Source organism: Erythranthe guttata, chromosome 13 (assembly GCF_056151865.1).
Source record: "Erythranthe guttata isolate IM_541 chromosome 13, IM_541, whole genome shotgun sequence".
NCBI classification, from domain to species: Eukaryota; Viridiplantae; Streptophyta; class Magnoliopsida; order Lamiales; family Phrymaceae; genus Erythranthe; species Erythranthe guttata.
Genome location: NC_142545.1, coordinates 14,518,383 through 14,532,172, shown reverse-complemented (window position 1 = coordinate 14,532,172; position 13,790 = coordinate 14,518,383). Strand labels below are relative to the sequence as shown.

The window sequence follows — 13,790 nt, the reverse complement described above, 5'->3', positions numbered from 1 at the left end:
AATTTATTTGGATTTAAAAATAAATAATCCAACTTTTTGGATAAAATTGCAATTTAAAAAAAAATCTTTACACAGTTTTTTCCAGCACCATTTCATCATCACCATCAAACCATCCTTCCAATAGTGCAACCCATTCTCCCCACCACGTACTTCAATGCCGCCGCCACATCGACGACTATCAGTGCTCCAGAATTTCATCGGAATCTTCATCAAAAGCGAATTCAAGTCTAAAAGCCCTACTTTAGGGTCAGAGGTTTTGGGCTTTCTTCAACATAGAGAAAGAAGAGGGTCAATATTCGATTTTCAACAGGGCCGCCCTAACCTTCGAGACAGAGAAAGAAGGATCAAATTCCAGATCAATTTTTTTTTATTCCGGATTTCGGGATTTCGGAACAAAGAAGATTCACCCATATATACACAGGGGCATAGAGTTAATTTGTGAGTGTATCTCCACCATGGAATCCGCCGCCAGTTTGCGTCGCCACACATTCCCCGATGCTGAAACCTCCGTCGGTCTGCGCTCCTTATATTAGGGGAACAAAGAAGATTGTTTGAATTTTGTTAGTTTTTTGGGAAGATCTGAAGGAAGGGACGGAGAAGAGGATGTAAGTGGAGGGGGAGGGGGTACAAAGACAAAAAGAGGAAGGAGAAAGGAGATGGAGAAAAAAAAAAAAGTTCCTTCCGGAGAAGATGACCGGAAACAAGAATCCAACCCAGAAAATGGACCGTAAGCAGATATGTTTATGGAATTTGGATATTTTACTTTATTATTATGTTTTAATTAGGGGTAGTTTAGTAATTTTACATTGGTCAACAGCTAATTTTAAAATAAGGGGCAGTATGCTTTGTCAAAAATAATATAAGGGTTTTCCTGCTAATATTTTTAACGCAAGGGTCGTTTTAACCATTCGAGATTACACAGGGAGTTATGTGCAATTAGTTCTTATATTATGATCTCATTGGTGACATCACCACACGAGGTTCTGGAGTTGGAACTCAATCTGCTTCACTAATTTTTTATTTAAGGGTTAAATACAGTTTGCACCCCTAAAGTATACTATCTGTAACACTTACCCCTTAAAGTATCATTTGTAACACTTACCCCCTCAAGCACAATTTAATTTGTATTTTAAATTTTAATACCTTAAAAAAATTATTTTATTGAAAGGAATAACTAAAAGAATAATTAAATTATACAACTAAAAATATCTATTGAAAAAAATACAATATTTTAAAATTTAAAAATATTATCTTGCGTTTGATACTTTTTCAATAACTAACATCTAATTGTTGTTGGACCAATTAATAAAAAATACCCTGTCGATAAATTTTAAGAAATCAATACATAACTAATAAAAATCTTAAGTATTTAAATTTATTTTAGTTTATTGATTTTTTTAAATATATTTTCGTTCATTATTATCCAATATATATTACTTTTTAATTTTTTTTCAATAATTAATTTTAGTTACTTTTCAATTTTCTATGAACCGTTAATTATTAGATTATTATGTTTATTATTTTTTAAATTTTAAAATATAAAATAATTGACGTTAAGGGGGTAAGTGTTACATGAGCTATACTTCAGGGGTGCAAATTGTATTTAGCCCTATATTAATGCCATTAAATATTAAAAATAAATACATATATAATCACTGAAAAAGTAGTAAACGGTTTAATTATGTGGAGAAACATATTTTGAAGTAAAATGCATTTTTATTTTAATAATTGGGTCGTGTCAGGTTTGATTTGATCACAATGACCCTAGTTCGTTTGTCCCTATCTTGTGTCTTCAAAATAAAACTGAGGCAATTATAAACTGGATTTTTTATTATATTATACTACATTAGGTTAAATTTATTGAGTAATATCCATAAATAATATCCAAAGCACAACAACAAAACATTGAGGTGTGGAGAATCATATTCCTTTTCTTATTGGCTACGGAAGTTATGTCTTCTCATATTATATTAAAAATTCCTAGTAATTCTGTCGTAATTTAAGGTTAATATATAGCCTAATTAATAAGCATCTCTGTTGCACTAGTTAGCAAAAACAAGCACGAACATTATATTTGCTTTTGGCCGATGAAATTCATATTTAACACGATCTCCCCATCTTTCCGTAATTAATACCAAAATCTAATTAATTATATAAACCCCGAAACTCTTAGGTTATAATCACGCCTAACTATTAGAAAATACTTACTCAAAAAAAAAAAAAAAAAAAAAAAACTATTAGAAAATACAAATCATCGAAGGGCTATTTTTGATAGATTAACAAACTTAAAACTATCAGCCATTCGCCGGCATGATCATCAACAGGGGCGGTACTACATAGGGGCAGGGGCAGTTGCCCCCCAAGAAAAAAAGAAATATCTTTTTTTGCTGTTTTGGCATAATATTTTTTAAATATTACTTTTGGCTCCCTCAAAGGTTTTGTAAATATATATCTTAATCCTTAATTTATTTTGTTATTCTCCACAATTTTATATCAATTATAGATATATATTATATTTAATATAAAAATTTAAAATAAAATGATTAAAACTTCTACTATTTTAAATAAAATTTATGAATATTTAATTATCGATCTTTAATTTTTTATATCAATGTCTCTAAAAAATAATACGAGACGTGCCATAAATCCCATTAAGTGCAATATATTATTAGAATAATTTAGATTTTTTTATCATACTTGAAATATGATAAAATTATATATATATATATATTATTTTAATTAAAAATTCGCAGTATAAACCTATTTTTCAATGTCTTGTGAACCTAAGAATTTTTTCGGAGCGCTGCCCTGAACCCCAAAATTTTAGTTAGCCCTCCTACTTTCTAATCCTGGCTCCTCCTACTTTCTAATCCTGGCTCCGCCCCTGATCATCAACATGGTTTGCAGAAATGGCGCCAGAAATAGACGTTGATATATCAGGGATAGAAACAGAAGTTGAATTCCACAGCCATTGTACCGTACAACGTACATAACACAATACAATAAAAAAAAAATTAATCAGTAAATGTTATCGTATAAACATTGACAATAATTTTCTTTGTCACTATATATAGTAATTAATGGCATATAGCTGGTATTATTATTGGTCCACATTTATAGCTATAGTTAAATTGCTGTTCGACATGACAAAAATGACTAATAATTCTCCGTATATATGTAAATAAAAAAAAAAATGTGATGCATGTGAAATAGTACGTGTATGTATGACTTTGAATTAAATAAAAACAAAATTAAATAATGACATTAGCATGACTCAGTAACATTTTCTTGTTTAATTAATTGATTTAAATTTCCTCCTCGATAGTATAAAAGTTACATGTACACAAATTAAAGCCAGATGTCTCTCTATAGTTTCCAACGCCATGCATCATAAGCATTTAGCCTATATATAAAGATCTCGATCTCTATATAAACCCCATCAGCTAGCCCGCGCTTAACAATTACATACAACTTCTCTCTCTAGCTATATATATATACATCTCTTTCTCTCTCTAAACTTAAATACATATATATATATATACCAGTAGTAGTAATAAAAAGAAATGGTGGTTTTATCTCTGCCAGTTCTTGATAACGACCTACCCCACATCATCAAAACATGCAAGCCCACATCAAACACTTTCACCGGGATTCCGGTTGTTGACCTTTCGAACCGCGCAAACGCTAAAACTCTTATAGTCAACGCCTGCGAAGAATTCGGTTTCTTCAAAGTGGTCAACCATGGCGTCCCCATGAATTTGTTGACCGAACTAGAAGCCGAAGCTGTTAGGTTTTTCGAGTCACCCCAACACCAAAAGGACAAATCGGGCCCTCCTAACCCTTTCGGCTACGGCAACAAGAAAATCGGGCCCAACGGCGATGTCGGCTGGGTCGAATATCTTCTCTTCTGCACAAACCCTCATAACCCAAACGCCTACGTCGTTCCGGGACTCCAACAAACTTTACGGTAATTATAACTTAATTAATTTAGAGGAAGTATATTTATATATAAAAATAATTTTAATTTTTTGCAGGAATCTTGTGAACGAGTATGTATCGGCTGTAAGAAACATGGCATGCGAAGTACTTGAAATGATTGCGGAAGAATTGCAGCTTACAGAGAGTGATGCTTTGAGTAAAATGATCAGAGATGAAGAAAGTGATTCTTGTTTCAGGCTTAACCATTACCCGCCATGCCCGGACCTCGGAGAATTGAGTGGCGGCCGGAGTTTGGTTGGATTTGGAGAACACACAGACCCACAGATTATGTCTGTTTTAAGGTCTAACAACACATCCGGTCTGCAAATCTGCCTCAAAGGCGGCGCGTGGGTTTCCGTACCATCTGATCCCGAATCTTTTTTCCTCAACGTCGGTGATTCCTTGCAGGTATGTATAATTAAATTTAAAACCACCTTAATATGGTTAATTCGTCGTACGTACTTTTGTATGTATACTGATGATATGTATATTTGTGCATTAATCAATGAATGAATTAATTAGGTAATGACGAATGGAAGGTTTAGGAGTGTGAAGCACAGAGTGTTGGCGGCAGATAATATGAAATCGAGAGTGTCGATGATTTACTTCGGAGGGCCGCCTTTGACGGAAAGGATAACGCCGTTGTCGGAAATAATGGAAGAAGGTGAAGAAAGTTTGTACAAGGAGTTCACATGGTCGGAATACAAGAAGTCAGCTTACAAGACTAAGTTAGGTGATGACAGGCTTGGGTTTTTTCTAAACTCTGCTTCTTCTGCCTAATCATGTATTAATTAATGGTCAAGAGTTGACCCCCTTAGCTTTAGCTCTAGCTACTAGACATATGAATAGGGTGGTTTTTTTTTTTTTTTTTTTTTTTTCTTTTCTAGAGAAATTTATTTTATGTTTTTATTTATGACGTCACCTAACTTTGGGTTTTGTGTTTAGAGTAAAAAACAGTTTGCCCCTAAACTAAGGGTCGATTTGCACTTTACCCCCAAATAAAAAAAATTTGCACGTTTTTACCTTAACTCGTTAATTCGTTGCACGGTGCCCCTGAACTCAATTATCCGGCAATTTTGACCGGAAAGTTATAATACGTGCCTTGCACGTGAGATTTTCAGTGGTAAATTCGTCCATTCACTTACATTCTAAATATTAAATATAAATTAATATTTAAAAAAAAAAAAAAAGAAATAAATAAATAAAATTTGTCATCTTCTTCCCTTCACCCACCACCCTCCAAAACTCAGCCAAAAATCCCGTCAGCCACTTGCCGGCAGTTTAATCCGACGATGCCATTCTCTTAATCGTCCTCCACTCTCTCGCAACCCGCGACCACCAACCCCACCCCGGCAAATCATCATAACCTCTAAACTATTACCAACCCGCCGCCATTACTTGCCTCGTTTCCTTCTCCGTTTGCCGATCGAATCTTCCACCATAGAAGTATAAAAACAGATATTCCCCAATTTCTATTTAAGAATTCACCACCTCCGGCAATTAAATCATCTCCACATCCACCTTCCCCACCTTGATTCCACCTCTTAAACTAATTTCAACCCGCCGCCGTCACATACCTCGTTTCATCCTCAGTCCGCTGACCGAGTCTTCGACCATAGAAGTAAAAAAAGGATCTTCCCAATTTTTCTTTTTAAGAAATCACCATCTCTGCCTATGCTCCTTCGACGTGAAATTAAAGATCGTAATCTCATTCCGTTCTTCTTTGGATCTATGAGTAAAATAGGATTAGAAAACATTTTATTTGACATTAATTTGGGGGTTGAATCTGGGCCGCCGAGGAGATGTAATGCACCAATTGACAGATATGGATGTTGCTGTTGTTTTTTCGCCGGAGTATGTTGTTGTTGTTTTTTCTTTTTTTCTTTTTTTCTTTTTTCTATTCTTTCTCTTTTTTCTTTTAATATTTATTTGTATTTAACATTAAAGATGCAAAATAATGGACGAGTTTACCCCAAAAAATCTCAGTGCAAAGCACATATTTTAACTTTCCGGTCAAAATTACCGGAAAATTGAGTTCAGGGGGCACCGTTCAATGAATTAACGAGTTAAGGTAAAAACGTGCAATTTTTTTTTGTTTGAGGGGTAAAGTGCAAATCGACTCTTAATTTAGGTGGCAAACTGCTTTTTACTCTTGTGTTTATTAGTTGTTGTAACGACTAGGACCGTGTTGGTATTAATGCAAATGTCATGGTTGTAACTTGTATGTCATCTCTGTCTTAAATTAAATGTGGCCGTTATCTGGTTGGTTGGGGGGTTTTGTGCTGCCTTGCTCCTTCGCCGGGGTTCCACTTCTTAATTAGTAATTACACCAACAATGTAATTAAGACCTTCTCAAAAAAAAAAAAAAACAATGTAATTAAGAGACAAAGCATCACAATTCATGAATTTTTATGTTGCAATTTAAAAATAAAAATCATGAAAATTGTATTTTCATTCAAAAAAAAAAAAAAGAAAAAAAAACAAAGAAGAAAACCCTTTTTCAAATGGATCTATATTATCAATATATATCTTATTAATTAGTACACCCTCCGTTTCATAATATCTGTCACTTTGAAGAATTTTTTTTGTTTCCATATTTTCTGTCACTTTAAATTTCCAACACTTCATTAATTATTTAATTTCCAATTTATATCCTTATTAATTCTTCCCAACACTCATTTTCTAACTAGTTTCTCTCTTTTATTAATTATAAGACAAAATCATTTTAGTTTAAAAGCATAATTTTTTTTTAAAATCAAGACACATTTAATGAAATTCTCTCTTTGTGCAGAGCTAAAAAAACGACAATTAAATTGAAATGGATGGAGTATATCACAACACACTATTATTATTATGGGCCAACATATCACTAGCCACCCATGTAGCTAGTCAATGGGATTTGGCCCATCAACCTGGGATACCATCTAGGAGCCGATGAGTCCGCATCAAGTCCCAAATAGCCAATTGGAATTCCATTCACACTATTCACATCATAATCAATATTTTTTTACTAACTAATTATTTTATTAGTAAGACGTTAATTAATATGTATTTTGAAGGATAAAATAGTCTTTAACTTGTCTAGTCATCCCCTATTCAATTAATTTTAGGGGATTTACTAATTTAATGATATAATAACATGTATCAGCGAACTTTGCTTTTAGTATCAAATTTGATGAAAAAAAAAATGTGAATCATATCAGTCAAACATGTATACTAGCACCAACTAATTACTAATTATTCAGTAAAATATTATAGCGGTAACCAAACGAGCCATAAATCCAACATTAATTTGATGTCGTGAGTATATTTTAGCTAACAGCCAGCTTTTATATTATATGTTACTATTAAAATAAAATATTACAAAAACAAAAATGACACCATCATATATAGTATATCCCTAGCTGAAATAATAGTTGGAATTGGGGCCTTCCTTTTAACATTCTGTGATTATTGATCATACTGCACATAGATTCGATATGTAGAAGAGTAACACTGGATGTGCTCCACACGTAAAATATAATGCAAAATCGAAATAATTTAAATTAGACATCTCAATAATCACTTCTATGTCCATATACCGACTTAATATTAGTGGTCTAAAAAAATTGATCTGACTTTCGATATGACCATTTTGGCTCGTATACGTACGAGTATTGTTTCTAGAACCTGGTTTCGATGAATTTTACCGATAATATATAACCTTATATCTGCACACAGTTACAGTTACACGTATGTGAGAATAAGTGGTTACGCTGTACTTGTACTTTAATTTTTAATTTAAATTTTTAATTATTTTTATGAAAATGCTAAATTTGATTTGATCCATCTACTTTCACCACTAAATATATAGTAAAAAAAAACTATTGTGTGGTTGTCAAAAAATTAAATATTTAGGAAGTAATTCTAAATGACGATAATTCAGAATCAAATTAATTAAAAGAAAGTTAGAAAGAGTGGTATGAACAAATTAAATGGGTGATTACCGACATGAAAACAGGGAATAAGGACTGGCCACAATTACAAATAAATATAGTAAAAAAATTCCCACGTGATTTATTGAAACTTATGGCCCCATTAATGTCAGCTCAATTGGGATTTGGGACTGATAAAATGTCTGGCCAGATCGAGATAATTTCCCATATTATTTTTAACTTCTCTTTTATAGTAAAATAAATAAAATTTCAACTTGAAAGCTGGCTATATATAGAAAGAGATACTGAGAAAACTTGAGGTTTGGTGGAAAAAGATAAAACCGCACACAAGTTACAAATTTTATTTTAATTGAAAAAAAAATAATAATAATAATAATGTTTAACTGAAACGTTTGAACAGTTGAACTTCCTCCTAGTACTGTACGAGGATTATAGTAATTTGGGAACTAGTAAGAGATAAATAATATTTTTAATAATGGAGTAGCGTCTGGTTTGAGGTTTGATTTGACCCAAAGATGAACTCATTTGGAGCAATTACCATATATATTTGGTTGTCGCTATAGTAAAATAAAAAAGAAGACAATAATAATAATATATTATTTTGTCGATGAAAAGAAACTGATAGTAACCCTGACCCGTCTTTTTCTGCACTCCCCTTTAATGGGTGTCATTCATCTTCCGTATAGCCCGCCCGTTTCTGTAACTAAGAATCCTATTCGGGCCCCCATTTTATTCACCATCAAGATCCATTCTGTTTATGTGAACTAATGACCCGACCCACAAAATTTTCTCTTTTAACTTTGATATATAGAAATGGCATTCCCCCTTGAATCTTGATATAGTATAAAAGTTTGCTCAAACTTACATCCAATCTAGTTACAACGTCTCTCTCTCTCTCTCTCTCTCTCTCTCTCTCTCTCTCTCTCTCTCTCTCTCTCTCTCTCTCTCTCTCTTATAACAATTAATATCACCGAAATATAATGTTGGTTTCACGTCATCCAGTTCTTGAAAATCTAGGCCACATCAAAACATGCAAACCCACATCGTCGTCGTTGAATAACATTTTCACCGGGAATATTCCCGTTGTAGACCTTTCAGACCACACGGTCGCTAAAACCCTAATAGTTAATGCCTGCAAAGAATTCGGTTTCTTCAAAGTGATCAACCACGGCATTTCCATGGATTTGTCGAACAAATTAGAAGCCGAATCCGTCAAGTTTTTCAAATTACCCAAACAAGAAAAGGAAAAATCGGGCCCTCCTAACCCTTTCGGCTACGGTAACAGGAATATCGGGCCCAGCGGTGATACGGGCTTGGTAGAATATCTTCTCATGTGCGCCAACCCTTGCAATAATCAACTTCATTCACGGAATAGCGCAAATGCCATTGTCGTTCCAGGAATTCAAGAATCTTTACAGTTAGTTATTAGAAATAAGAATTTATAGATTTGACCAGAGAGCTACTGGTAATTAATTAATTGATACAGTCTGTATAATTAATGCTTCATATATTATTGCAGGAGCGTGGTGAATGAGTACGTGTTAGCAGTCAGAAACGTGGCATGCGAAGTTTTAGAAATGATAGCCGAAGAATTACATCTTAAGGCGCGGGATACTTTGAGTAGTCTGATCAGAGATGAAAAAAGTGATTCTTGTTTCAGGCTGAACTACTATCCACCATGCCCGGGTCTTCGAGCATCGAGTAATGCTCAAAGTTTGATAGGTTTTGGAGAACACACGGACCCACAAATTATATCTGTTTTAAGGTCAAACGAAGTATCGGGCTTTCAAATTTGTCTGAAAGACGGAGCATGGGTCTCAATACCACCTGATCCCACATCGTTTTTCCTCAATGTTGGTGATTCTTTGCAGGTACATATGTAAAAGTGTTGAATCTTATTTATACATCTCCTTTGCCTTGTATTTCCGGTAATAATTTGTTGCTAATTACATAGATTTGTATGTTGGTGCAGGTAATGACAAATGGAAGGTTCAAGAGTGTAAGGCACAGAGTGTTGGCCGCAGATACTTTGAAATCGAGGGTGTCGATGATCTACTTTGGAGGGCCGCCTTTGAATGAAAAGATAACACCCTTAAGTTCAGTAATGGAAGAAGGTGAAGAAAGTTTGTACAAGGAATACACATGGTCTGACTACAAGAACTCTGCTTATAAGACAAAATTAGGTGACGATAGGCTGACGAATTTTCAGAAACCTTTCGCCCAATAGTCATTTAGCGAGGTCGTGAGATTTCCGTCACTATTTTTGAGAATTATTGTATAATTAATTGCCATGTGTTCATCGGCATTAATAAAGATCGTACAAATCTTAACAAATGTCACATTCGTTTGAAAATATTACTGTCAAATTTATACAGATAGGACAGTGAAATCCAAATGTATTCACCAGAAATCGTGCACCAAACACAAGTCTCGATAACATCCCATTTAGACAAGCAAAATGAAGACCGTACAATTTTTTTGAAGCACAACACTCATCTAACACAAAAAATGCACCCGGAGAAAACCCTCAGAAACCACCTAGCCCAGATTCAACTTACGCTAATCTCACCCTGTAATAAGTTCACAATTTTTTACCGATAACTCTGCAACGGGTCAGCTGCTTTGCCAGATCTCGCATCAGTCCATGCTTTAGCAATAGTTCTCTTCATCTCCTCATCACCTTCCTCGTACATATTCTGCAAATCAATTATGGATATATCCATAACGGCACAAAGAAACAGAGAATAGAAAACAAAACAATAGAGATAACTGTATGTACCTTCATCAAGCCCATTATCCCAGCCATTGGATCCTTCTCTTTATCTAGATTTGGCTTCAACTGCAGCATATCGTGCGTTGAAGTATTAATGTCTAATACATGGTAAACCATATTTAATTTCAGTTGCAGTCTGATGAGGAAATTACCTTATCTTCTTTGAAGTGCAAATCCAGCCAGTTACCTTTGGATGCCTTTGACAGGATGACAACCACCCTCTTTGGCTTCACAATCAACTTACATTTCTCGGGTTCAATCTCTTTGTTCAACTTTGGTACAGCACAACGATAGTTCTTTCCTTGTACATCATTGAATTTAATGTCGAAAGCCGTCCGCTTAAAGTCAGCTTCAATCTTCTCTTGGTCAACCCCCTCCAACGATATATAAATCTGTGTTTTATTTTTTTTTAATAAAAGACACTCGAGACATTTTAGATACTGAACAAGATGATAGAAATCAATTTATCGAATAGATTAGAGAAGTCGATTAACGGACATGCTTACCTTCAATTTATCATTATCCTGATCCCAGCTGAAGGAGCTAAGTGTAACATAATTTAACAACGGATTTGATGCCGCCTTTGGCGGGATTGATACTGCTGGAGTTGTTGTTTGCAGAGATGGTGCAGGAGCAGCTTCATTTGATATCTGAAACATAAATAACCAATTGAGCAAAATAATAAAGTCATTGCTAAAGTCTCGACGGAAATACTCTGTATACTCTTCTCTCGATTTGGAGACACAAACCTAGAAGTATCTTGCCATGATCCTAGGACAAAAACTGGTGACCGAGGCAGTGGTTACGCATACAATCTTAAAATAAAACAAATTTATCCGACTAGATTAGATGTGAAAGGAATTTGCCCCTAAAATCCCTGTGAATTATCGATTTTTTTTTTAATAAAACAATTGAACTTCCAATCCGAAAGATTTGTCTTTCGGCATAAGGGCATCCAATAAACTTCCAACTACAGCTCCAACAAGTTCACTATTACTTCTTTTTTGTAGACAGCAAGAAACAGAAACCAATGCAGTTAATTGTTGACAGCAATAATCCAAACAATAACTGGAGTGAACACTGTTCTGTTCTACGTATAAACATCATAACAAAATTCCAGAGCAAAATTAAAAGACAAGTTTTCATCTTTTTTTTCTTTTTTAATTCATTTATCCAGATACGACTAATTTTCACCACATCGAGTTGTATAATAATATCCAAGCTGAGGTAAAAAGTTCTACACACACACACACACACACACACACACACACACACACACACACGTATCGATGAACATAGAAAAAATAGAAATGCTAGGGTAAAATAGGGACCTTCTCCAATTTGGCAATCTCGGAGGAAATCAGAGAAAGAACGCGCGGCCTCTTCGCGATGCTGTGAAGGTGCTTCAATTCATCCAAATCCAGCGCCAAATCTTCCTTGCCCGCCATTTTTACACTCTTATTTCAATGGAATATTAAATCTGAAGAAAGTATAATCACCCACAGGAACGTGTTGCTTTAATTTTTATAAAGGATTCGAAAATGCTAGAACCCTCAAGATAGATAGGGTTTCTAATTTTGACTAAGTGAATTAGGGAAGCCGTTTGTTGAGTGAAGAAGATTCTAGACTTCCGTTGTCACTTGTTACAGTACACGTGGATTAATCGTAAATTAATATTGGAGCCTTGGCCCAATTCAAATCCAGAATTTGGGCCTCAAATATTAATTTATGTTAAAACTATAATTAAAAGTTTATTTTCCAGTTGGGCCCAACATTAACGATCCTCTGTAAACTATAATTAAAATAACGTAAGATATAAACCACACTAGATTTGTTTTCGACAAAACTTTTGTTTTAACTTTTAATCCATCACTTTCGTAATAAAATTTAAGTTCAATCTCCTTCATTTGCTAAATATACGGTTGCGGATATTTGTTGCTCAATTAGCTAGTTATGTCATCTGTGTATGTTCGTAGGTGCGAAAGCTTTTAGTTTTCGTATTAATGGTGAACGACCTAGCTACTTTTGGCATCCCGACAAAGGTTACATCACTTCTCATTAATCATATTTACTTGCATGACCAACCAAAAACAGAAATTGAATTAAACCACCAGTCCTCGTATATATATGTACATGAGTATGTAGATATATATAGTTGGAATCAGTAGCTAATCCATCATTTTTCTTAATTAAATTCAATCTTTCATTTACTAAATATCTGATGTTTACATATTTGTTGCTCGAGAATCGAGATCGATCTCTCAAGACTACATACATGTTCATTAATCATGCATGCGCGCGCGCACACACACATATATATATATATATATATATATACACTAATTTATGTCATGCATGTATATATAATCGACTAATGATAAATGCTCACGGAAGAACTATATGAATGATTTGCCGTCTTCAACATATCTTAATGACTGTAAACTTATACTTTAATTTTATTAAGGCATAATGTGTACAAAAGGACTAAGTAGCAAATCTACACGAAATTACCAACTCCGACGACTCTCACACAAAGAAATTTGATTTTAATTTTTTTTTTGTTCTCTTAGATCTCGTTTGGTTGTTAATATAGGATTAGCCAAATATATAAGCATAATTAATATATCTAATGAAAATTTAATTATTTTATCGGATCACGATACATTCAATAATTTATTTTCCTAAATTGCAAAATAAATCAAGATAAAACACGATAACATAATATTTCTGTTCGACTATTTAATGTACCAAAACATCAAACAAAATCCAATTATTTAGTTAATCATGGCTAATCTCCTGAACCAAACGAGGCCATAATATTATTTCAATCTTGGGTTCAAGAGTACCGGCCTTGTGTTAGCAATATTAAATTTTGTAGTGAAAAGGCGGTGGGGGGTGGGAGTAGATGCCAGATGGGGGTCAATTTAGGTACATTTCTGACTTTAAAGGATTTTATGTTCTCACTTAATTTCCACACACTGCATTAATTATATTTATTTAAGACGACTCAGTTGAATCAAATTAGCTAATTACTAATTCTTGTGTTTGTCCACTGATATCAAAAGAGAAAAAGAAAATATAATAAATAAATAAATTCTAGTTTG

The 13,790-nt window shown here is 33.9% G+C and overlaps 3 protein-coding genes across 3 annotated transcripts; 2 read left to right on the top strand and 1 right to left on the bottom strand.

The window, feature by feature from the left end:
* Positions 1-3,427: 3,427 nt before the first annotated feature.
* Positions 3,428-6,196, top strand: LOC105962470 (gibberellin 2-beta-dioxygenase). Its single transcript, XM_088811974.1, has 4 exons — positions 3,428-3,967; positions 4,035-4,386; positions 4,501-4,924; positions 6,144-6,196. The coding sequence occupies exons 1-3, from the start codon at positions 3,564-3,566 to the stop codon at positions 4,756-4,758; spliced, it is 1,014 nt and encodes a 337-aa protein (XP_088668100.1). The 5' UTR covers positions 3,428-3,563; the 3' UTR covers positions 4,759-4,924; positions 6,144-6,196.
* Positions 6,197-8,893: 2,697 nt separating this feature from the next.
* LOC105962468 (gibberellin 2-beta-dioxygenase) lies at positions 8,894-10,154 on the top strand. The gene is made up of 3 exons (XM_088811691.1): positions 8,894-9,330; positions 9,433-9,784; positions 9,886-10,154. Exons 1-3 carry the CDS (start codon positions 8,894-8,896, stop codon positions 10,138-10,140), a joined length of 1,044 nt encoding a protein of 347 aa, XP_088667817.1. The 3' UTR covers positions 10,141-10,154.
* An 85-nt stretch (positions 10,155-10,239) lies between these two features.
* On the bottom strand, positions 10,240-12,326 carry LOC105962469 (uncharacterized). Its single transcript, XM_012986772.2, has 5 exons — positions 12,018-12,326; positions 11,193-11,336; positions 10,839-11,078; positions 10,693-10,752; positions 10,240-10,609 (listed from the first exon to the last, which is right to left on the bottom strand). The coding sequence occupies exons 1-5, from the start codon at positions 12,132-12,134 to the stop codon at positions 10,505-10,507; spliced, it is 666 nt and encodes a 221-aa protein (XP_012842226.1). The 5' UTR covers positions 12,135-12,326; the 3' UTR covers positions 10,240-10,504.
* Between the last annotated feature and the right edge of the window lie 1,464 nt (positions 12,327-13,790).

What these genes read in the sequence shown, in the direction of transcription:
- LOC105962470 (XM_088811974.1), top strand. Translation starts at nt 3,564, where the DNA reads ATGGTGGTTTTATCTCTGCCAGTTCTTGATAACGACCTACCCCACATC. An exon ending in GGACTCCAACAAACTTTACG is followed by an intron (nt 3,968 to 4,034) that starts GTAATTATAACT and finishes AATTTTTTGCAG; the next exon opens with GAATCTTGTGAACGAGTATG. An exon ending in ACGTCGGTGATTCCTTGCAG is followed by an intron (nt 4,387 to 4,500) that starts GTATGTATAATT and finishes TGAATTAATTAG; the next exon opens with GTAATGACGAATGGAAGGTT.
- LOC105962468 (XM_088811691.1), top strand. Translation starts at nt 8,894, where the DNA reads ATGTTGGTTTCACGTCATCCAGTTCTTGAAAATCTAGGCCACATCAAA. An exon ending in GGAATTCAAGAATCTTTACA is followed by an intron (nt 9,331 to 9,432) that starts GTTAGTTATTAG and finishes ATATTATTGCAG; the next exon opens with GAGCGTGGTGAATGAGTACG. An exon ending in ATGTTGGTGATTCTTTGCAG is followed by an intron (nt 9,785 to 9,885) that starts GTACATATGTAA and finishes ATGTTGGTGCAG; the next exon opens with GTAATGACAAATGGAAGGTT.
- LOC105962469 (XM_012986772.2), bottom strand. Translation starts at nt 12,134, where the DNA reads ATGGCGGGCAAGGAAGATTTGGCGCTGGATTTGGATGAATTGAAGCAC. An exon ending in AGGATAATGATAAATTGAAG is followed by an intron (nt 11,079 to 11,192) that starts GTAAGCATGTCC and finishes AATAAAACACAG; the next exon opens with ATTTATATATCGTTGGAGGG. An exon ending in TGCACTTCAAAGAAGATAAG is followed by an intron (nt 10,753 to 10,838) that starts GTAATTTCCTCA and finishes GATATGCTGCAG; the next exon opens with TTGAAGCCAAATCTAGATAA.